At 47.7% G+C, this 22,345-nt stretch overlaps 1 protein-coding gene across 10 annotated transcripts in view; it reads left to right on the top strand.

The window, feature by feature from the left end:
- ENOX1 (ecto-NOX disulfide-thiol exchanger 1) overlaps positions 1-22,345 on the top strand; it is a 436,596-nt gene that overhangs the window by 349,057 nt on the left and 65,194 nt on the right. For all 10 annotated transcript variants that reach the window (XM_036228929.1, XM_036228928.1, XM_036228932.1 and 7 more), the window contains 2 exons: positions 2,077-2,194; positions 22,073-22,257. In XM_036228929.1, coding sequence (XP_036084822.1) covers positions 2,077-2,194; positions 22,073-22,257 — 303 coding nt within the window. The remainder of the gene's footprint in view (positions 1-2,076; positions 2,195-22,072; positions 22,258-22,345) is intronic.

The raw sequence follows: 22,345 nt of genomic DNA, 5'->3' as shown, positions 1-22,345 counted from the left end.
AGCTTGATAATTGGCTTGATTTTCTCCGCGTTCCCATGTACAGCATCTGTTAATTACCTGCAACACCTTTACAGATGTATTAGAGTGTGCTAGTGATTTACTGCTGAACCAGAGGCACCCCGTGGAAACACCCTCAGCTTTTTTTCCTCCCCTCCCGTTTTCTCCTTTCTGCCACCCTGCCCACAAGAACAGCTACTATATGACAGTTTTCCATTAATTGCAGGGACTAAACCACAGTCCCTCTCAGCCTCATTTATTCTTTCTACCTGACCTTTCCTTGTTTTAAATATCTTCAGGCCACCTCTTTGAGAATTGGGCTCTTTGTCAGTAGAAAGATTAGCTGTCCTCAGCCTAAAAACTCATCCACTAATCACGAGTGCCATCTGCCTCCAATGCCCAATGGCATTATTTAAGGAAGAAGTGGGGACTCTTTCTCCCAAGTGTCGTGATCAAGTAACGAGGCACGGCCTGTCATCCTGGTGGCCTCTCGGGACTGCCCTGTGACGGGCGACCCTGTCCCAGGGACCTCGCTCCTCTGCCTACCCCTTTCCCTGACCTCTGCAACTGTGATTCCGGGGTCCAGAGCTGACCGTGCACGTACTCAAAGCAGTAAGCAATTCTCCTTCCATCATGCTACGGTCACAATCTGTGAGTTAAAGAGAGAAGGGAAACAGACTGACAAGTGCACCTCACTTGAACAGGCACTGGAACTGTGCCTAAGTCACGCCGTTAACAGATTAGGTGTTGCGATCGTGTTTTATTGCGACTCATAGGTTTATCATAAAGTGAAATTGTTTTAACTCTTCAACTTTTCTTTTAGAGTCTTCTATTTAAATGGGGTAAAAAAAAAAAGGAAAATACAGCCTTTACCCTGTTTTGTTTTGTTTGTTTGTTTGTTTGTTCTGAGGAGAGCACATATAAGGGAACAGAATGGATAGAGAGTCACAAATATATAATACACAGGTGGATATAAAATAGCAATATAATTACTTAACATGCAGGATTACAGTCCCCCCGATTTCTAGGCGTAGCTGTAAAAACACGTCTCCCATAATTCTTTACTTTTTATGAGATTTCACATACATTCAAGTTCAGACAGCCTTGTGTTACTGTCGTCCCCATTTAAATGTGACTCGACCGAGGCCCATGGAAATTAAACCCCTGCACTGCGGTCACTCTCCTAATAAGTGGAGAACATCAGACGTGGTCCTAAGGTCTTAAAGTGATGCTAGAGCAACCATCCTAACAAGGACAATAAGCCCTACACGGTGTGCTAAACACCAGAAAAAGGAGGCAGTGGCTTTTATTTTGTCCTCCGACGCTTTTCGAATTTTACCGTTCGGATATTGGAATGGGATACGTGTGTGTGTGTGTGTGTGTGTGTGTGTGTGTGTGTGATCACACGCGGGCATGCACACACACACACACACACACACACAAGCAAGGACACTGTTTTGTGTGGAGAATCATGGTGGTCCACGTTATCAACATAGAGAGCCAAGCACCCAGCACGCTGCTAAGTATCTCATGTGCGTTAACTTACTTCATCCTCAAAACTGTGTTCGGCACAGTCTTCCAGTGCATACGCTGAAGCTCAGAGAGATGAAGAAACAGTCCTAAAGTTACACAGTAGGTTAGTGGCGGGCTTTCAAGAGTCTCCTTGCTCACATCTCCGAGCAGCAGCTGCGAGCCCCTCCTGTGGGCCAGGCACAGTACCAGACATGACGACAGGCATGGTGACAGGTGTTTCTGCATAACCCTCACGACGGCCCTACTCGGTGGATGTTATTATCTCCTTTCCCACGGATGGGGAAACCGAGGCTCGAAAGACTGAATAATTTGCTGACGAGCCCTTGACTGGTAGTCGCTGGCGAGCGGGGATGGATCCCGGGGCGACAGCACACCCTGTCCCCTCCCTCAGAACCGCCCCCCCCCATCTTCTTGGGCACTTCCTCCCGGATTAGGCGGGGGCCGCACGGGAGGTGTTCACATGTCAGTCATGAGCGTGAGAGGCCGTTAGGGAGAGGTAGGGCGACGCGAGTCCGTGACTGACGCCCGCGTGCCCTTAACTTCCAGGAGCTTCGGAACGCTCAAAGCGAGCAGCTCATGGGCATTCGCCGGGAGGAAGAAATGGAAATGTCGGATGACGAGAGCTGCGACAGCCCGCCGAAGAAGATGAGGGTCGACGAATCAGGTAACGCGGGCGACGGCCCGTCCCCATGAACGGTCCCGGGACGATTGCCCTCGCGGGAGGCGGGGTCGCTCCTGGGGGAAAGGGTCGCACGAGTCACGCGTATTTGAGATACACCGAGCTTTCGTGTCTGAGTGACGCCTCCTTCCGTAACAGGACTCGAACCCCCTCCTAAGGGACCTGGCGATTTAAGTGGCTCCCGTTCTTTCTTGATGCGCCTGCCTGGGGCCGTTCTCCTTCTTTTAGGGACATTTGCCTGTTCCCATAAAGATCCTCCGCCAGAGCATGGCAGCCACTGCTGTTGCGGGCATGCAGGTGAAGGCGAGTTCCAGTCGGGGTATTTCTGACGTGTGGATTGTTTAGTCCCTAAAGGAGCTTTCTAACCCCTGAGCCAATGTGATGGAGAATTAGACTTCTTTCCAATAAACTTTAGTCCACCTAACCCTGTCATCAAAGGGTTGGTCTGTCAAGTACAAAGCAGGAGCCATCACTCCTGAGTTGTAAAAACGGAGAGACGCTCAGAATGAGCCTTGGTTAGTGTGCGGTCGCATCTGAGATACTGATTTAAACCTCCTGAGATTCTGTGTGTGTGAGTCCCTCGGTATGGCAGAAGCAGGCCAGGGAAATGCGCGCTCAGACCCCAGGGGAGGCCGCTTGTCCAACGGGAAGAGCCCTGTCTAAATGGCCTGGGAGGAACCGCACTCACCACCCTCGCCAAAAAGGGAGACTTGGGGCCACGGCGTGGATTTGACCGGTGACGCGCCAGTGAATAAGGCACTCACCCGTCCCGAGCTTTTTAAAAGGACGATCCAGGTGACCAGGAACAGAGAACCTTTGCTCATTTGTAGGTAGAAGCCAACGTCGACACTCCAAACCAGGTCACCGCGGTGGCAGAGCGGGCAGAAGGCTCTGTCTCGGGGGCTGTACGAGAGAACACTCCATGGGGAAAAGCCCCTTCCGCGGCGCATGCCAGGGGGCAGGGAGGGGAGGGTAATTTCCTTAGAGCAGTGGTTCTCGAAGTGGAGTCCCCAGTCCAGCGACACGCTCCTCACCTCGGAACTTACTAGGAATGTAAATTATCGGGCCCTACTCAAGCCCAGGTGAATCAGAAACACTCTCTCTCTCTCCCTCTCTCCTTCTCTCTCTCTCTTTCTCTCTCTCTCTCTCTCTCTCTCTCTCTCTCTCTCTCTCTCTCTCTCTCTCTCTTTTTCTCTCTCCCCGCCCCCCTCGAGGAGTGGAGGTAAGATCCAGCCATCCCCAATTTAAGCCTTCTGGGAAATTCCGATGCCTGCAAAAGATTGAGAACCATTGCCTTAGACAAATTTCCCTTTATCCTCAAATTCCATTCGTTAAAATCCCTCAGGAGCTTAGCATGAAAGAAGGCTGCATGCCACTGTTCATCCAGGTCATGTATCCTTTGCCTGAAAAACGAACCCAGCATCCATGTGTCGATGTGCGCCTCCTGTTAATCCGACGTCGGATTTCTTAGGACGGCTCCGTTACTGGGCTTGGATGGGCTTCCTCACAGCATTTCTGTCCTGCAAACCTTCATACAGCAAAAGAAAAGAGCAAGTTTTTAATGTGAGCTTCTTAAATTCCGTGAAATAAGAATTGTTTTCTCAAAAAAAAAAAAAAAACAACTTCATTTTTGAAGTTTCTAGAGAGAACCCAGGCTGGTTTGTGTGAAACTTGGATCCTTCACAGCCTCGTGCAGCGTACGCAGGAGAAAAGCATTGAGTTAATCAGAAATTTTGATTTGAACCTGTGGCCTTTGTTTTTGGCAGAGGGAAGGGTGACTTTTTTGTTAAAAACAACCTAACCATTTTCCAAGTAAGACATGCGCGTGATTTCAGAGCCTGCTCGGGACGAGGTCAGAATCATGACGATGGTGATCCGCAGGCCCACGCGGGGCGTCCTGCCCCCGGGCAGCCGGCGTCCACCTGCGGCTCGGCCCCTGGCCCCTGCCGCGGCTGCTGGGGACCTCTCCCCTGGGCGGGACCCCCACCAGGTCCTCCCCGGAAGTGCGACCAAAGAGCCCTCTTCCCCGGCCTCTCTCGGTTTTCCCCAGGCGCCTGATGAGAGCCTGACCCTGGGACATGAACTTCTGGAGGCTTTTGCAAGCCAGGCTCATTCCTCAGGGGTCGCTAGGATTAATGAGCCCAGCACAGCCAGGTTCTGTAGGGAGGGCGAAGGGGAGAGATGAAAGGACTCAGGTTCCAGGCCCAGGCGCCCCAGGAGGTCAGCGTCTCTTCCCTGTTCTTCAAGATGAGACTGACCGGAGAAAGTGGCGCGTGGCTTGTGGGGGGAGCTTGGGACCGGAGAGAGAGAAGGGTGAGTGACCAGCCGTCCTTATGCCACTGGGCCCCAAAGACTCTTGCGAACGGCCGGCAGCCGGCTTTCTTTCAGCCTGCGCCTCCTCTCGGGGACACAGCCCAGAGCAAGAGTTCCCGGATGGTCTTGGCACTAAGTGTTAGTGCGGAGTTTGGGGGGCGGGGCGGGGGGGGAGGTGGGGATGGAGGGCTGAGGCCCCGGAGCCTGAGGGGACACAAACATCTTTCGGCCATATCTCGTAGGTGACACAGACACTCGTTGTAAGTACAAATTTGCACCTGACAGTCGCCTAGCAGCCGGCCTCCCCAAATGTGGCTCTGGTTCACGGACAAGGAAATTGCCGAATACTGAAATAGAGGTAAAATCCTCTATTCTATAAAGAATCCCTCGCCCTTCGCCTTTCTACAAAAACTGTGAGATTTTGCCCCAGACTTCCCAAGCAGTTGCTGACCCAGGAATTCTTTAAAAAATTCCAGGGGGAACATCCTTCTGGAAGCTTCCCTCTCCTACAAGAACGGTGGCGAGTCCCGCCCCCGACCCCAGCGCCCAAAGGATGCTTGAGTTTGGTCCTCAGTGTGCATTTCCTCTTCGTCTCTCTCCTAGAACAGAAACTAACACACACAGTTTTGTTTCTGAGGGGTAACTGGGGAGAATTGGCTTCAGGAGAAGGCACAATGGATCATGCAGGGACTTGCAAGATGCCTTGAGTTTAATTCTTTTTTTTTTAATCGAAGTTGTTCAGTAAATCTCCGATCTTCTGTTAGGAAGAATATTTCATAGTACTTTTGCTTTTTACCCCACATAGTAATTTACGGTGTGTCTTTGGCTAGAGTTCCCCTGTGCTGTAGCTACAATATAATTCTGGGCAGGCTGTTTCTCACCAGCTGAATCTTAAAGGGGGAAAAGGAGTTTGCTGGAGCAAAACCAAGATGCTAGTAAAAAAAAAAAAAAAAAAGAAAGAAAGAAAAAAAGAAAAGAAAAAGAGTCTTGTTAATAAATTTGAAAATCAAGGCAGAGTTCTCAAAGCATGCACTCAAGAAGATTGGCAGCCTGTTCCAAGCCTGCGAAGATAATTTTTGATAACATTTCAAATCCGTTGTTGCCTAGTCTGCCTCTTCCTGGAATCCAGCCAAACCCCGAGAGCCGGATCTGTTGCTCAGCCTCTCCCCCACCCTCTCCTTCTCCCTCTCTCTTTCTCCTCCCTCCGCCACCCCGAGGCTGGCACTGTGGGCGCAGCAGGCAAGGACAGGGAGGAGAAGGGAGAAAGGAGGAAGTCTGTCCTAGATCGCACGACGACCTCAAACGGCAGAACCGGGTCGTCCCAGCATCGTGAGGGTAAAACGAGTCAGTGGTTCCGTCAGTCCTCAGGGATGGCTGACCCCGCTGGTTCTCTCGGTCACCCTGCAGCGCCCAGCACCTGGCCTTAGGCCTCTCACCCAGGAAATGCCGAAGAAAGGTTTGTTGAGCACAGAAGTTCAGTTGCATATTCCCCTTCTTTGGTCTTTGTTTTTTGTTTTTGTTTTTTTGTTTTGTTTTTGGTTTTGTTTGTTTGTTTGTTTTTTATCCCTGTGTCCCGTCAGCTGGTAGGAAGATGATAACCCTACGAACACGTGCTCCGATTAAATTTGATTGGCAGACACTACGAGGCGATTTAGGTCCCCGACGTGTTCGGAACTTTTATACATCCAAAACTCAGGGCCTCGTGCTTGGCAGGCCACATCCCAGAAAGTCGAGACTCGGCGTCATTCTCATCGTCAGCAAACATTGGTCAGGCATTTCTTGCGCCTCAGTCACTGCGGACCCAGGGGACATGGAGAGGGTTAGACACAGTCTACACTGCCCTCAAGGGTGCGAGACACTTTCAGAAGAGAAGAAATGAACATTTTAAGTTAATAAGACAGCGCCTCGTGCCAAATGTGTTCTAAAGCCATTAATTCAAATTCGGTATAAACCAAAATGAACGTCGCCGCCCAGTGTAGGTCCCTCGCCCGGTGTTTAGTGAGTGAATATACAGTGTGCATTGAACACAAATTTTAGAGAGTAAAATCAACACACCCTTTGCTTAGTCAAAACCCGTAAACCATTCTATAATGCACAAATGTTCTTGGATTTTAATTATGCCTCATTTTAAACTCTGGATTCTTTAGAAAAGCAAATACCCTTTTAATTATAAAGAGTGTTTTCTGGGTTGTCAGCTTTCCAAGGAAACTCGCCACAACACAGATCATAGGTACAGACTTTTTTTTTTTTAATTTTAGTAAGAAATCAAATCAGAATGTTCCAAGTCTTTCACCCAGCCGAATCAAATTAGGGCCTCACAGTTAAGTTCAGCTGGATTTAGCAGTATTCAGTCTAGCTGAATAGTTTTCGTATGTAGCTGGAAGCTTTAGGATGAAAAATTAATAATAATTTGGCTCTCTCTGGCTATCTCCTTGATCTCTTTGAACACCAAGACTGCCTGTTTTTCTGATTTATGTCCTGCATGGGAGTGCTTTTGAAAGACATAAAGCATTCCTAGTGGAGAGATCACAGTCAAGCAGGAGCCTGAGAAGAGGCTGCCCCCAGCCATCCCCAGCACCAGACTGGGCACAGAAGGAAGGGGGCACTAGACGTGAGATCAAGGTCCCGCAGCAGAAGGACGGGCCAACTGATGGCGGCCACGTCACCCGCAGCTGGTAGAAGCTTCCCATTGAATTGAATGTGGTCTGAGCAGGCGTACCCTGGAGTTGCTTAGAACTTGGCAGAGGGATGAGCATTCAGACGTGGGAAGCGTGAGATGGCGCAGTCCGGGGCCACCTTCCAGAGCTCCCCACAGCAGCAGACCCTGAAGGCAGGGTGTCGGTGATGAAGGGGAGCGTGGAAGGATAAGCTGTTTGTAGGCTTCTGTTTGCACTTGTAATGACAGCCCGAAATGAAGGTGACTATACGGCAGCGTCGTGTGCCCATCAGCGAGCAGCGAGTTAAAGACACGCATTTATTTGCAACCACAAAAGAATATCTTCTGGGAACCCAAATGCCAAACAAGAAAATGTGATTAATTAAAGCTAATGTGGCTTAGGGATGATGAGCTGAACCTTCTGGGGTGGGCTAAGTAGCCTGCTTTGTTCCTTAACTCTCGAAATAGAGCTTCATTTACAAGGAGCCAAGACTCTTTCTGTTTCTCCCTTTAAAAAGAAAAAAAAATGATTGCTAATCTTGCCAAAAAATTAAAACGTACGTTTATTTTGGGTAGATTTTCAGTATCCTGATTTCGTATACAGTAACCAATGGACATGTTTCTGAAAAGTGTAGGAATCGTTTCTTCTTGTAAACTGTTTTATCTTTTAAGTGCAAGAGGCAGACGCTATGAAGGTGATCCGTGGCGGAGGATTCCTTTGTAACAGAAGCACTCCTTCTGCCCAACTAGACTACGTCCCCTGTTTTATAAATTCATATTCGGAGCCTAAACTATCTTCAAGCTTACCCCTCTTCCGATCTCATTTTTATGTAGCCCCCGACAATGCCTTTTCCCTGACATTCCTCTCACAAATGCACACATTTTCCATAGTCACATATGTCACGTGAAATCGATTTGCGTGGCTGAAATCGCATTGTGTCGAGAATGGCACGGATCCCCCCATTCCGCCCCCCCCGTCCCCCAATACTCTAACCACTCAGCTGTGCCGCAGCCCCGTCTGCAAGACCCAGCCGAGCCCTCGCCAAGGCTCTCAAACAGTCCGCCCCTGGCGGACCCAGGCTCGGAGCAGGGTGGGCTCCGGATGGCTGCCCGTGTGACAGTGACAGCCAGCACACGCCCCCAGCTGCGCGGGCAGAGCGGATGCCGGCTCGATTAAGTCCTGGCCTCGTCCTTCGTGCCACAAGCCCGTGGAGCCTGGTGAAGGGCGTGGGCCAAAGGGCCATCGGTAGGCAGAGGAGAAAAGTGAGGAAGTTCCCAGCCAATTTTCAGGAAAAGCTGCAGAGACCTTGACCTGGGATGAGTGTAGGCAGACGGCCAGGGAGGAGTGCGAGGTCCTAGCACAGCCCCCACGCACGGCCCCCCCCCCCCCCCCCGGAGCCTGGAGTCCTTTCGGCTGCCAGGAACTCCATGATGAGGTGACTCTTACTCTGTCCTCTGGGCATTTCGTTCTGATAAGGGTTGATGCCGGATCATTACATCGGAATGTAGATTTAATCCTGTTTTCTTAGCGGGCTTTAAGGACACTGAGGGAATATTTATGTAATAAGATGCGAAGTTGCTATGGAAAATACTATAGCAACACAACATCTTCCCAGAGCCAGGCAGCCACTTGTAACAGCAATCTAAATTTACATTTATTTTAGTGTCATTTTATCGACACTCTTAGTATCTCATTCTGACAGGATGTTAAAATATGTTTTCAGCTTGTATTTGAGCAAAATTAACACAGTACTGTTGGATTTTAAGAGTGATTTAGACAAGTTCTGGAAAAAAAAATCAGAATATTTTTGAGGGAATTTAGATGACAGCATCTGAGTAAGTTTGTAAGTTTTTTTTTTTCCCTAAACATGGAAAAGAATTTCTTAGTGTTATTTATTTCTAACTGTTTAATTTTAGTTTATTAGTAGTAAGTAGAAATTTCTGATTGTGAAATAGGGATTCTTCTTCTCAACACTGACACAATAGTCAAATACTCACCTGTGATTCTCATGATGCCCACAGAATGCACTTTTAGTAGATCGCCTCCTTGCCCTCCAGCAGCATAATAAAGACAGAAGAAAATCAAAAACGTATTAGTTATAACACTGCAAAAGATGGTGGATTCTACTTTGCTTTTCTTCTGCACGGCTTAACTATATAAGCATTTTTCTATGGGTTTTTTAAAGCTCAGACACAATAATTCGACAGGATTTTGTTTTCAGACAGACCTCCTTATGTAACAAGTGAATGGTTTTGTTTGTTTGTTTGTTTTTTATAGCTTCTTTTTTTATATGTTAAAGAAATAGAAAACGTAGAACCAATAGTGTGTGTCCTTTCTGAATCATGGGCTTCTTCACATGAACCTTTGGGAGCTGATGCTATAATCTTTCAGGTAGTCAGAGCAGATACCTGAGGTTATGAAAATCCCTATATCTGGTCTAGCCCTCCCAAAAGCATCTTTCAAGTCCCTTAAATGTGAGTGTGGCCGAGAAGCTATAGATACGGAGCTGGTTGGTAGTGGGAAGATAGTATCTATTGATTTTCTTCTGTACCTCTCCATCTAAAACTTAAAGTGTGGCTACAACACTATTAAAATGGGACATTGGCCAAAAGAATCGATACCAGACCATATTAAAGCATATGCTGCCACCAACTCCTTAGCACCGTGATGTACTGTTTATAAACGTCTTTGTCCTCTTTCTCCGAAGCTTTCCTACTGCACTGTTCATCAAAACACAGTTGGTGACATGACGCTATTATATCTTGACTGCTCACACTGTTGCACATAAACTTCATTAATCAAGGACCCGAAGACGCTGGATCCATGTATGAATGCAGAGAGAGGACAAGAGGGCACCTTGTGGAATGCTACCCAGCCACACACAGTTCAGTGCCGTGTCACAATGAAAAAAAAAAAAAAAATTGAAGGAAGTAATTGCTTTTTTTCTCTTTCTCGGAAATTCCACTTGCCTCTGTACGATACTGGCACGTTTTTCCCCGTGTCCGCGTGAGTTTTCTCCGGGGACTCTGGTTTCCTTCATTCATCTTTCTTAAAAGTGTGTACAGCTTGCATTTATTTCAACATATAATATTAGGAGTGTTTGGGGTCTTTATTTAGAAGTTGGGTGACATTTTTGGTGACCGGAAATCTGCCATAGGCACAGACTCCCATTTACGTCCATTTAGCCCGCAGTCAAACTGCTTTCATCATGTGTCGTTTTGCCTGAAGCCACAGTTTTCAAGAACCTATCAGCTACGTTCAGTGAGGACCTACTGTCCTTAGAAGCCCTGGAAATGGAAGTTTAGAGCAACTCAAAATTATTTTTGTAGTCAGCCCTCCCAGCTCTAGATGACTTAGAGACTCTGCTCTTTCACTTGAGTGACTGTCCTGGAGACCAGCGAGGGACTAAGTGCTCAGAGACTCTTCTCCCCAGCTTCAGGGCACAACGTGTGACGCCTTCTGGAAAGTGGCTGGAGAAGGGACCTTTTATTTGAGTCCCCATCACTTGCAGGAAAGTAGGGAGAAATATTTCTGGGGCAGAAATTGCGGGGCGGAGCCTATACTACAGTATTGGTACTTCGGGCAGGGGGCCGCAGGGTCTTCAGCGAGCCTGACGTAGCTGGCAGCGTGCCGTGTCCCAGAGGTCCTCGTTTTCCACCTGGGTCATTGCCGCCTGACACAATTACTTAAATTTCCGGTGATCAGAATTACTCTCGAAACACGTAAATATCGAACACTAGAGTGCTGGTTAATCAATTACGTATCTGTATGCAGCCTTGAAATAAATCACGTTTTAGAAGACGCTATGGGGACATGAGCGAAGGTTTGCAATGTGTCACTAAGGTATCGTGGAGCAAGGAAGAACTGAGCCTGCAAAGCGAACCAAAAGTCTACTTGGGATCTTTGGGAATTAAATCTGGGAGGCTCGGATTCAGGAGGAACCCAAAATGTGCTCCGAGGAGGGGGGAAAAAGACAAAGTTTGCAAAAACAGAACCCACGGGGCTTACGTTAAGTTGATTTGAAAGAATTGCGATCGGCATAGACAAAAACAACTAACATTAGTCTGAATAGGCTAGGCTACTATGCGAGTCGCTAGGTTGGGGAGCATAGAGATAAGCCCCGGTCTGAGAAGAACAGCAGGTGTAGCCGTTTGCGGTTGGCACAGCCTCATCGTTCCTGTGCCGTCCAGGTGCGGACGTGCATAACCCCGCTTCTCCCCTTCAGCCTCCCTTGGCGTGAGCGACTCCGTTTCAGAAGTTTCTGTTCATTCACACGGTAAAAGCAGTTACAGATCAGTGCACAGATCATTCCAGCGGTCTGTTTGTGTACGTATTGTTCTTGCAGTTAGTTCATAGGTTAGGGGATGCTCTGTAAGGATGTAGATCAATGCATCTAGAGTGACTATTTCTAGATGGTGTGGTCGAAGGTGATTTTTTCTTCTTTGTGTAGTTCAAAAAAGTTATCATAATACATGTATTATTTTAATAATTAAACTACAATAAATATTAATGTTAAATTAATATTTATTACCTAGGAGAATCTGTGGTAAAATTCATATCAGTTGGGGAATATCACTCGGCCACTTCCTGTCATTCAGGAAAGTCAAAAGTAGTAATGCATAAACTAGTACCAGGTGATGGACATTTATGGAATTGCCTTCTTTTGCTTTAAACTAGGGAATTTCCACATTTAATTTATAATATGAAGGTACGCCATAATATGCTTACCTTCCCGGACCACACCTACTTACCATTTCCTATTCTAAGGGTTGAGCGTATTTGCATAACTATTAAATTAAGGAGCCAAGAAATAATTCAGGTTCTAAACCAGGCATACATGTTGCATTCTTACCTGCAGGGAGACTGCAAATGACGAGTGTCTTCAGATGCAGAAAACACCCTTAAAGATCGTCTTGCACAACCTCCTCTTCTTTTTCACAAACAGGATCGTGCAGTCCCATGTTGAGAAGTTTTATTATTTGCCTCAGTTAGTGGAAAGTCTAGAACTCAAAACCGGTTTCCTTCATTCCAGGATAATGACCTTTCTTTGGCACCATTGGATTTTATGGGCAAAAAGCTCCAGAATCTCTCTCAAATGCCTGAGGTAGCATCCTAAGAGTCAGCAATCAAATAAAATCAACCAAGGATTTTGAACGCCTGCTCTGTGTGCGGCACTATGATGCCATTTGGAGGCGGAGGTAGACTGGAGATGTTTATTACCTTAGAATGTTGATTGGGGCTCATGCTTAGCTTCCCATTATGGTCTGTATTTTTTGCTAACTAGAAAGAGACTGGCTTCGACATGGGCAGCGCATCCAGGAAACTGTTTTTAAGCTCATTCCAACAGAAATGACAGATTTTAAACTATTCAGGAAATTGGCACAGTCCCTTTTCTAGTTGAGTGACATGTATTTCCACAAAAAAACAGTCTGCTCTATGGCTTTAGGCAAGAAGAAGAAGAAATGTTTCGAAGGGGTAAAGTACATTGGGAAGGAGGCATGTCATGTCATACGTTTCTTTTACTAAACCTCACCCTGTCACGGCTGAAGTTTTCCATTGCCTAACTCTCCAAAAAAGTAAAGAGAAAAATAAAGGCATTTCTCAAAATGCGGGCTTAGGCTTGGTGGTTGATCTGGACCTATCTGAGCTATTGTATTAGCCCTATGATTTCCCATCTCATCCCGTGGCTCCCGGGAGAGCCTCCCTGCTGATCGCCAGCTCACCGAGTCTCTGTCCAATTTTAGGGCGTATTGCTCTCCTTGCTTCCGTGTTCCTGAGACTTTATGAGATGTGCCTCCCAATAAATTTTAAAAATAAAAAGTCTAAGGGAGAGGGTCTACAATTATACCAGTCTTACAGAGAGGCACAGAATCAGGGAAGTTTTGCTTCGTCAGAGGCCTGAGAAGTAATATGTCCTCTCCCGCCCCGTCCCCATGTTCTAAACTGATGTGGAGTGCGTGTGTGTGTGTGTGTGTGTGCGCACGCACGCGTGTGTGCGTATGTATCCCCAACATTACTTGGAATACTGAGTAAATTTTGTGGCTTTATATTGGGTATTCTTTGTAACTACAAGTTTTTAGGCACAACTGAAGTGGTAACACATCATTGGCCAACCTTTCAGAAGGTAGGATAAGAGATTTCATTCTTCCTTTAATTATTTACCAGTCAGTTGTTTAAGAAATGTCTCCACCTGCTATACTAGACCTTCCTAGTACAGTTTACATAATCTGGGCATCCTAAAACCATTCATTTCTCTATTCTTAGCTCTTTGCCTCCATGAATTTGTCTTAAGCAATGTTGTAAAACAAAGAGGTGATAAAAGTAAAACAACAAATATTCAGTGAATTCTCGTGATGTGTGTGGGACCAGGATATCATTTTAATTGCAGTGCCTGGTTAAAAAAAAAAAATTAGCAAACAGAGGCTTATAAAACTAATTGGGACTCAGTCTTGGATCTGAGAGCATTGCTTATCTCCTCCAAAAACTCCGAGTAGCGTATCATTCTGCTTTTTCTGGAATAGCGCTGGGTCACGTGCCTGTGGAGTGTTGTCTGCCCTCTGTACTGTCTCAACTCACGGCAGCTCGCAGGTAAAGAGCTGTGAGCGCCGAGAGCATCTGAGAACCTGTGTAACTCTGTGCATCCGAACTTTGTCTTACCCCTGCAGAAGAAGGTTTTTGTTGTTCCTTTCTTTGTTTTAAGCAAATAGGGTGAAAACATGCCGAGGTGGGAGGACCTTGCACCCCATGTCAGCTCTTCCTCCCTGATTGGCCGGCGCATTGCATTGCACACAGTAGGTGGACAAGAATTGTTAAATAAATGCATAGGAAATTAAAACTAGGAAGGATGAATGTTTAATCTGTTGAAGGATTTTATTTTTTTCCAGTTCAGGCAAACAGTAAAAACACCATTACCTACCTAATCCTCGCAGTACTGACCATGTTTTTCAGACGAGGACCTTGGGCTCTAGTGAAGATCTTCTGACTTGCCTCAAGTCTCAAAACTTGTGTGTGGCTTTAAAGCCCAGCTCTCTTTGTCCAAGACCCCTCAGCCTCCCTCTAATATATGACGCACGTCTCCACGACCCTCCGAGGTTGACAGTGGCAGAAATGTGGGCCTCGGTGCATCACAGCCAGAGCTCCCCTCGGGTCTGCTACTCCTCAGAAACACCCTGGGGGTCCCCAGACCAGCACGAGGCTGGTCCCTCCTCGCTCCTGCATGGAACCCTGCTTCCCTAACTACATGTCAGACTCTACCTGCTACACTTTAGAGCGAGAAGGATGGCATGCTCTTTCAGGTCATCAAAAGATGGGGGACTGTGGCAAGGTGAAGGGCAGAGCTGAGGGGAAAAACAGCAAAGAAATAAGGAAATGTCACATTGGAACCTTTTTTCTCTGGAACAAGGTCGAAATGATTGCAGAGGGGAAATGTATCTTCTTTTTTTTTTTTTTAAGTAATTGAAAGTTGTTAGGTCCTGGGGCTTTTAAAATAGAAATTAAAATGTACATCAGGCTTTTTGCCCCTTCTATATAACATTTAGGCCCCTAAGGAATATCGTAATTGATGACCGATTGCCGGCCCTGTGTTAACAGCGCACTTTCTGTACGTAGCACCTCCTCTCCGGGGTTCCATGAAACACTGGTCACCAGAGACCTGCTTCCTCAGAGGACTTCTTTTAACCTTTCCGAAATGAAATACTTCATGCCAATTCCTGCTTAATTGGAGGGAAGTCATTTCTTTAAAATCATCGTATATGACTTTGAAGTCTGTTCCATCCCTGACCTCTTTAATTCAATCACGGTCACCTCGTAAACTTGCCCAAACAGCTCTATTTCTCAATTACGAAAAGGGGTAGAGGTGTTTAAAAGCATTAGCGTTTGATGGATAGTGCTTAACTGGGCCTTCGGCACTTGGAGAGGGTTCTTTAAGGAGGTGCTGGCAAGAGTAAAACATTGCTACCTGAAAAATTATGCTCATCAGAAACCCGAAACAAATCATGTTAATGAGCAAAGCAAAAACTGCTTTTTTTGTAGGGAAGTGAGAAAGATGATCGTGCTCAATACATAGAGGGTTTTAATGTCTGAACAACCCTCTCTCAGGAAAAAAAAAATGCTATAATTTAGCCATCCAGATAGGTTTTAAAATACGTGCACTTTCTCATGCCCAAGGACTCAGAGAAGATGGATACCGACTTTATCGAAGTGGGATTTTGTGGCACTCGAGCTCTGGGGATGAAAAAAAGTAATGAGAAGATGTGTCCAGTTGAAGAATGTGCGCTGGATGCCATCTGAATGGATGAGAAATCAAGAATTGTGAAAATAAGTTTTCGAGAGGCTTCCTTGCGTAATTCCTTCCCATTTTCTGGGCCTAACTGAGAAATGCCCAGTTCCCTACGATGTTCTTTTGAAGAGAGGTCACTTGGGTGGTCAGATCATTAGAAAGGCTCTGAGAGGGTGGCCCACAGGAGTGAGAATCAGCGGCCCTGGGAGAGAGTATAGAGTCACTGGATAGAGCGGAGATAACTGGGACGAGGTCAGAGGCCCCTCGAGCTTTCTGAGTTCTGTTTCTGGCGTGGCTTGGCAAACGACGCCCCTTTTCCAAGCCTCAGCTTCCTCACCGGTAACACGAGGCTCATCTGAAGAGAATTCCCTCCAGGTCATCAGAAATAATCAGCTAAGGGATTCCGTGGCATTTTTCAAATACCAGGTACAAAGGCAATGCTGAGAATGGATACCGGTGAGTAACAAAGGATACAAGTGAGTTGTTCACAGCCCCGTCTGCATGTGAGAAAGACTGGGGAAGCCTCATACAAATATGCCAAAGCCTGGGGGTCAACGCTCAGGCAGCTGTGTTATTAAAATACTCCTCAGGTGATTCTGACACGCACAAGATTGACAACGCTAACACGCAGCATGAGGATTAACAGCTGTCAGTAATAGGCGGGGAAGAAAAAAAACAGGTTGAGCTAAGGTAATAAAATATGAGAATGAGAAGAAAATAAAAATGGAGTAAAAGATAAAATGGTTCAGTGGAAAGGAAGTGACTGACATAGACGGCAATAAAGGACCGAAGAAAGAAGAATCGGAAGGGAGGTGGCTTATTGGTTTAAGTGTGGCCTGTACGGCCCCGCGGGGAAGTCCCCTCATCATGGCTGTGTGAAGTGCACTTGAAGTAGCCTTCGGTTAATTGGGAAAAGGCTGGTTATTGGGGGGGAGAGAAAATGAAGGTAGCTCGACGCAGAAAAAGGTGATAACAGCCAAGGACAGGTTTCCCCTGTTTTTCCAGTGACAACTCTGGGGAGAGTGTACCCCCGGGACAGGCCTCGCCCAGGAGGCTGGGTCATGGCAGGTTGTTCCCACAGGGCACAGCGGGTCAGCCGGGCCTTTCCTGGGTGCAAGCCACAAACCTACGGCAGCAGGAACTCCCCCCAGAAATATGGCCGCGAAGAAAAGTAATACACGGCGACATCTAGTAGATCAGAAAAATGTGTTTTGGAGGCACCGCCTGGAAGATTTATGAAAGCATTCAGTCACAATATCATCACAGGAGAGGCAGTAAGTAGCATCCCGGGAGGAACAGGTAGGCAGATTAATGAAACGTAGGAAGCCAAGGCAGACGGCGGAGCGTCCAGAAAGGCCGCGCTGGATGGTGAAAGCCGGAGAGCAGGTTCTTTCGGTAACGGAGAAGCTGTTGGAAAAGGCCGGGAGAAAACAGGCGTCAAAAAGTGATGGAAGGGATGCAAGCGAGGAAGGAGGGGATGAAACATGACGTGGAGGTCTGGTTCCTTCTCGAAGGCTGCAGACGTGGTTCTAACCTTCGGCGTGCATTGGAGTCGCCCTAGGAACTTGTCGAAATGCATGTTGTCAGGCCCTGTTCTAGGAACACAGGTTCAGAAGGTTTGAGGGACAGGCGGAGGCTGCGTGTGGGACAAACTGCAGAACGGCGGCCTTGAGATGCCAGTTGCCGTTCAGACCAGTGTCATTCTGCCTCGGGCGCATGTTTAGAGAGGATGGGGATTCTTTCTGTCCTAAGGCCAGGCCCACGTGAGTGTGCATGGATCAGTGTCAACGCTGGTGATGAGGACAGGGGGAGAGGGGACTCAGGGGCAGCCCAAGCTCAGTCACTGCCCGCCCCCCCACTTCCCTCCAAGCTTAAAAGCAAAGGTTTGGTTCCCTCCTTCGTAACCTAGACAGAGTTTAAATAGGGCACAGAAACGAAGAGAAGCAAAGGGTTTTCTATTCAACTCTTCTCTGGTATCCCAAGTATTGGGCGTTATCCAATAAAAGCTCTGCAGGGTGAGTCACTACCGACTTCTTGCAAAGGGCGAGGCCTGGAGCTGAGCACGTGCTGTGCTTGTGGGCTGAGCTCCTGCTCTCACACTTCAGAGTGCGACGTGTCTGACGTGTAGGAACCACCAGTTCAAGTGCGTGTGGCATCGGGGTTCTAGGAGTTGGAAAACTTCACTTCTTGAGGGGAAGCTTTCTTGAAGAAAATTAGGAGCTACCATTTGTTGAAAGGGAAAGCAACCTTCGAGTTAGGACAAAGGTGACAGCCGTCAGTGGCCACATGGGCAGGTCCTCTTCTGAGAGGACATGTCCCTTCAGGGGAAGAGTACTGTTTAAAGCTTTGCTCTCTGGACAAGATCAAGGGCGACTTACGGTGGAGTCACACAGAGCAAAGCCCACGGTGGGACCCACGGCAGGCACCTCGCCGCCCAGCGCTGCACCTGGACGTAGGTGAGCGCAGATGGATGGGGCCCCCCCGAGCAGCTTCGGCCCTCGAACACAGCTGCCTTGCTGGGCCTTGTTAACCACCCAGGCCCCGGGGCTCAGCCGTTGGTGGCTTTCGGCATGGCCACTTGTGAGGAGAGAGACCTCGAGTGGTCAGAATCCGGCCCTGAGGCAGCCTGGCGGGTGAGTTTAACCTCCACGTGGGCCTTTCCAGATTCCTCCTGCAATGGACATACGTGGGTTTGTTTTGTGAAAGGGCCACGCACTCTGATTTCGTAGCCAGGCCTCCTCCTCATGGAACACTGCCCTGCACAGAGGCGGGAATGGACCGCCCGCCCCCCGTCAGGAGCACGTGGCCCCTGCAGAATCATCCCTGCTTACCCTCTCGAGCTGCAGCCTGGACCCGCACCTCGGCCAGCCGGGCCGTCGCGTCCAGGAATACAGGTGTCGGAGTCACATGCGCTGACTACAGACCTTGCGCCCCCGCCCAGTGTGAGCCTGCGCGACCTTCGTGTCTCTCGCACTCAGTTCCGTGACCTGCAGAATGGAAGTCATTGTCTTTCCTACACCATGTGTCTGTGAGGGGTGAAGGATATTGTGTGATTAGAATATGCTTGGCCCATTGCCTGTGCTCAAGAAGTCCAGATAGTGTTCGAAACAATGGTATTTTAGTATTTCAGTGTTTTAGTATTCAAGATGTAACACATCTTGCCTGAGCATGAAAAAAATACTAACATACTATTAGCTTCCTGGGATATGACCCAAAATAACTTACATTTTTCATATAATACTAATTATTTTTCTGAGTCTGGCTCAGGCTGGTAAGAGAGAGATTTCAAGGCTTTCACCAGATTATTTACTTAAAGAAGTTAAGCTTGTCATTCATTATCTGTTCCCATGGAAACAGAAGTAATAGAAAAAAGAGAGGAAGAGGTCACTTTGACCATAATTAGTATAAAGAAGTATGGTTTATATAGAATGTGGGAAAGAGTACAGAGAGGCGATGTGGTAGATTTAAACCTCTTCGGAGGTGCAAGACTATCTTCGGATCGATTTTCATACACTCTCATCGCTTTCGGCCTCTCTGTAAGCAGTAGATTGGCGAATGAATTAATAATAATCAGATTCAGCAATGCCTTTAAAATCACCAAAGAAAGATTTAATTATATTGAGAATAGTTTACATTTAAAGTGTCTTATCATGTACTTTTTTTTTTTTAATTGAAAATTGGTAATGCCCCCGTGGTGGCTCTCAGCTAAATATTCCATTTATTGGAACACAGCACACTCCTTGGGGATTCTCACAAAAAGAGGCATACTGTCGTTTATTTTTAATCCTTATGCTTATTTGAATAGTAGATTTACTGTGCAGTCTCTCAAGGGTAAACTTTATCACAGAAACTTGATTATATATTTTTCAGAACCATTTAATTTAATACATTGTTCCAGAAAGTACTAAAAGAGGGGCGGAAAAGAGAGAAATAAAAGCGTAGACCTTTCAAATTTCTGAATTTTTAATACACTGAGAAGTGATATGAAGTTAGAAATTATTAGGATTTTGTCTCATTTAGAGCTCTGGGCCAAGAAGCATAACCTAGCTTCTTCCAGAAGGCCTCGTCTGAGGGGCAGCTTCCGCACCGCAGAATGACACCGAGTAATGCGTACAAACAGGTGGCCTCAAGTTAAGTGGAGTCAATATGCAATTTCTCACCCTTTAGAAGAGAACTGCCTTGCTTGCCACATGAATAGCCAAAAAAAAAAAAAAAAAAAATTTTTTTTGGAACTATCTAGCTTGAAATCACTTAATCAGGAATATGAATCGGTTATATGTCCCAATTATAAACGCGTCGATGGGCTTGGCCATGGGTTGATTTGGGGCTGGGGGAGAGCGGGCAGGAACGGGTAGAGTGGCAGCTGCTGGGCGCTTGATCTATATAATGCTATCGTATCTCTATCCTAGAAACGCAAACGACATTGCATCCTCCTCGGCGGGAACAGTGGTCACTTGGCTTAGCCAGGGACAACTGCCCACGGTGCCATTCCACAAGCTCGTCGGAGAACCCCTAAAACAATGGGCGGGTGCACGTTCCTATGTGTATGTGTGTCCAGGTACTTTGTTTAAATGTTCCCGGCACATGCTTTATAGCTGCTTGCATCTAGCTGCACAGATTCCGGCATATCTTGCAGACTATGCACTTCACTGGGAACATGTAATTTCCATACCCGCATACTAATTGATTTCTTCTCAAACACCTGCTATCAGTTACGATAATAAAAATGCCAGTCTGAATTGAGAAAGGGCCAAATAGAGCTTCCTCAGGAAATGACTTAAGTGTCTCTGAATGCGACTAAATGCAGTAATGTGAGTCTGTGGTGCCAACACTTTTGTCATCGTTCGCATTTTCTATAATTTCGCCCTATCACAACATCCCTCTCTCGAACGATGCCTCCCAGCCGTTTCCGTGTGGATCGGTAAACCGAGTTGTCAGGAGTTGGTGTCTCTGGGTGTGGACAAGAGATGAAGTCGGGCGGCACGGTGTGAAAACTCACTAACCCGTGCTCCTGGGGCCACTCTGGGCCGCTTCTGATTTTATGAGTAAATCCTGAAAAACTATAAAGTCGTCTGCTCCTGGGTTTCACGCACGCATATCCACCGAGTAAAATTTCCTTCCCCATTCCCTTCAGCCTCCAGTTCACTCCACGCACCACTGCCAAACCGGCCGCCCTGAATCGCCCGTTCCTCGTGTCCTTCAGTGCTTCTCGGCCGGCCGCTGCACCGAGCCCGACTCGCCAGTCGGATTCCTGAGCCTCTGTCCCCTCTCGTCGCTTGACGGGGCTCGCCTGTCTCTCGCTCACTGCTTCCAGGCAGACTCTTGCCTCCTCGGGTCAAGCTTCCCTCCTTCCTGCCCAGATGTTCCCTCCTCAGTCCTGGTCTCTGGGCTCGTGCCTGTGCTCTGGCTCCTGCCTGGACGTCCTTCCCCACCTCTGGGATTTCATCCTTCAAAGCCCACTTCGATAATTCCCATCTGCATCTTTCTTTCCACTCTCTGACTTCCCATAGGAGGTGTTCCCCTGTTAGACAGCCTGACACCAAGTTGCTTATTTAGTCATTCAATCAACGTTTATTGAGTACTTACTATCTACCAGGCATCAGGCTATCGTCCTCCCTTCCTTTGAATGTGCTAGTTTCCTTGCAAATGTGTCAGTTTCTATTATATTTTAAGCTCCTCGAGAGAAGAGACATATTCCGTCTCCTCCTCTTGTGATCTAAGACGCCCAGACAGACCTGGGCACAGAGTACGTATGTGATGCTTATTGATCCCTACTGGTTCACGGTGGGGAATTTTCTGGTTAATTGCATGTTCTATTTGATTCATATTTTAGTGTGTACTGTACATAGATTGTCATTTTGAAAAGTAGATGCCATAAAACTCTCAATTGTAAGACTATTATTAACATAATTCGTTGTTTGATATTTGGGAAGAGAATTCACTGGGGCCTCACAGCACCTCAGTAAAGACCCACCATTGTCCCATAATGCCCTCCATCTGGCTCCCTGGCAGGGTCTGGGGGTGTGGGCGGGGCTGAGCGTGCACGGGGGACCGCTGGGCAGTAAGTCCCCACCGTGAACCCCACAAACACGAAGTCACTTCTTTGGAGAAGTTTCTGACAACGAGCTCTTAAAATATCTTTCACTTTTCTCTCGATTTCAAAAGCACAGAATGAATTTTCTATGGCGGTGGGGGGGGAGCAGGGGGGGAGAGTGTGGGGGCCTAGTGGGAAAGGGGAGGTGGCAAACCTGGGACAGTGTGAGCAGTCAGGTACGGCCAGGCACATCTGGGCTGGTGGTGCAGCCATGGCCCAGAGCGGAGCTCGAGACCGCAGCCCAAGGGAGATGCTGGTTTGCGCTGCTTACTGCATGGGATTGGACCCGTTCTCTGGCTTCTCTGTTCCTCGTTGTTCTCATCCATAAAGGGGGAGCGGGGCAACACCCGCGTCGGAGGCTTGTCAGGTGCTCACCCACTGCAGGGAGCCCTGGAGTGAGGCCTTTCTGAGAGGGGATGAATGGTAAACCAGCACCTGATGGGACCCCCCTGTCCCACAGAAGCCTTCCCTGATCGGAGCAGGAAGGTGACTCACCTGAACTCGTTCTGTTTGTCCTGCAGCCCTGGCCGCCCAGGCCTACGCCCTCAAGGAGGAGAACGACAGTCTCCGTTGGCAGCTGGACGCCTACCGGAACGAGGTGGAGCTGCTGAAGCAAGAGAAGGAGCAGCTTTTCCGAACGGAGGAAAACCTCACCAAGGACCAGCAGCTCCAGTTCCTGCAGCAAACCATGCAGGGCATGCAGCAGGTGCTGGGCCCAGATTCTTTTTCGTGGGTGGGGAAGGGACGTGTGTATGTATCAGAAGTGAAAGGGCAGCCACTCACCAGGACAGGGA

Source organism: Rousettus aegyptiacus, unplaced genomic scaffold, assembly GCF_014176215.1.
Source record: "Rousettus aegyptiacus isolate mRouAeg1 unplaced genomic scaffold, mRouAeg1.p scaffold_m13_p_11, whole genome shotgun sequence".
NCBI lineage: Eukaryota > Metazoa > Chordata > Mammalia > Chiroptera > Pteropodidae > Rousettus > Rousettus aegyptiacus.
Note: the sequence above shows the minus strand (reverse complement) of the source record. Positions and strands in the feature narration are given on the sequence as shown.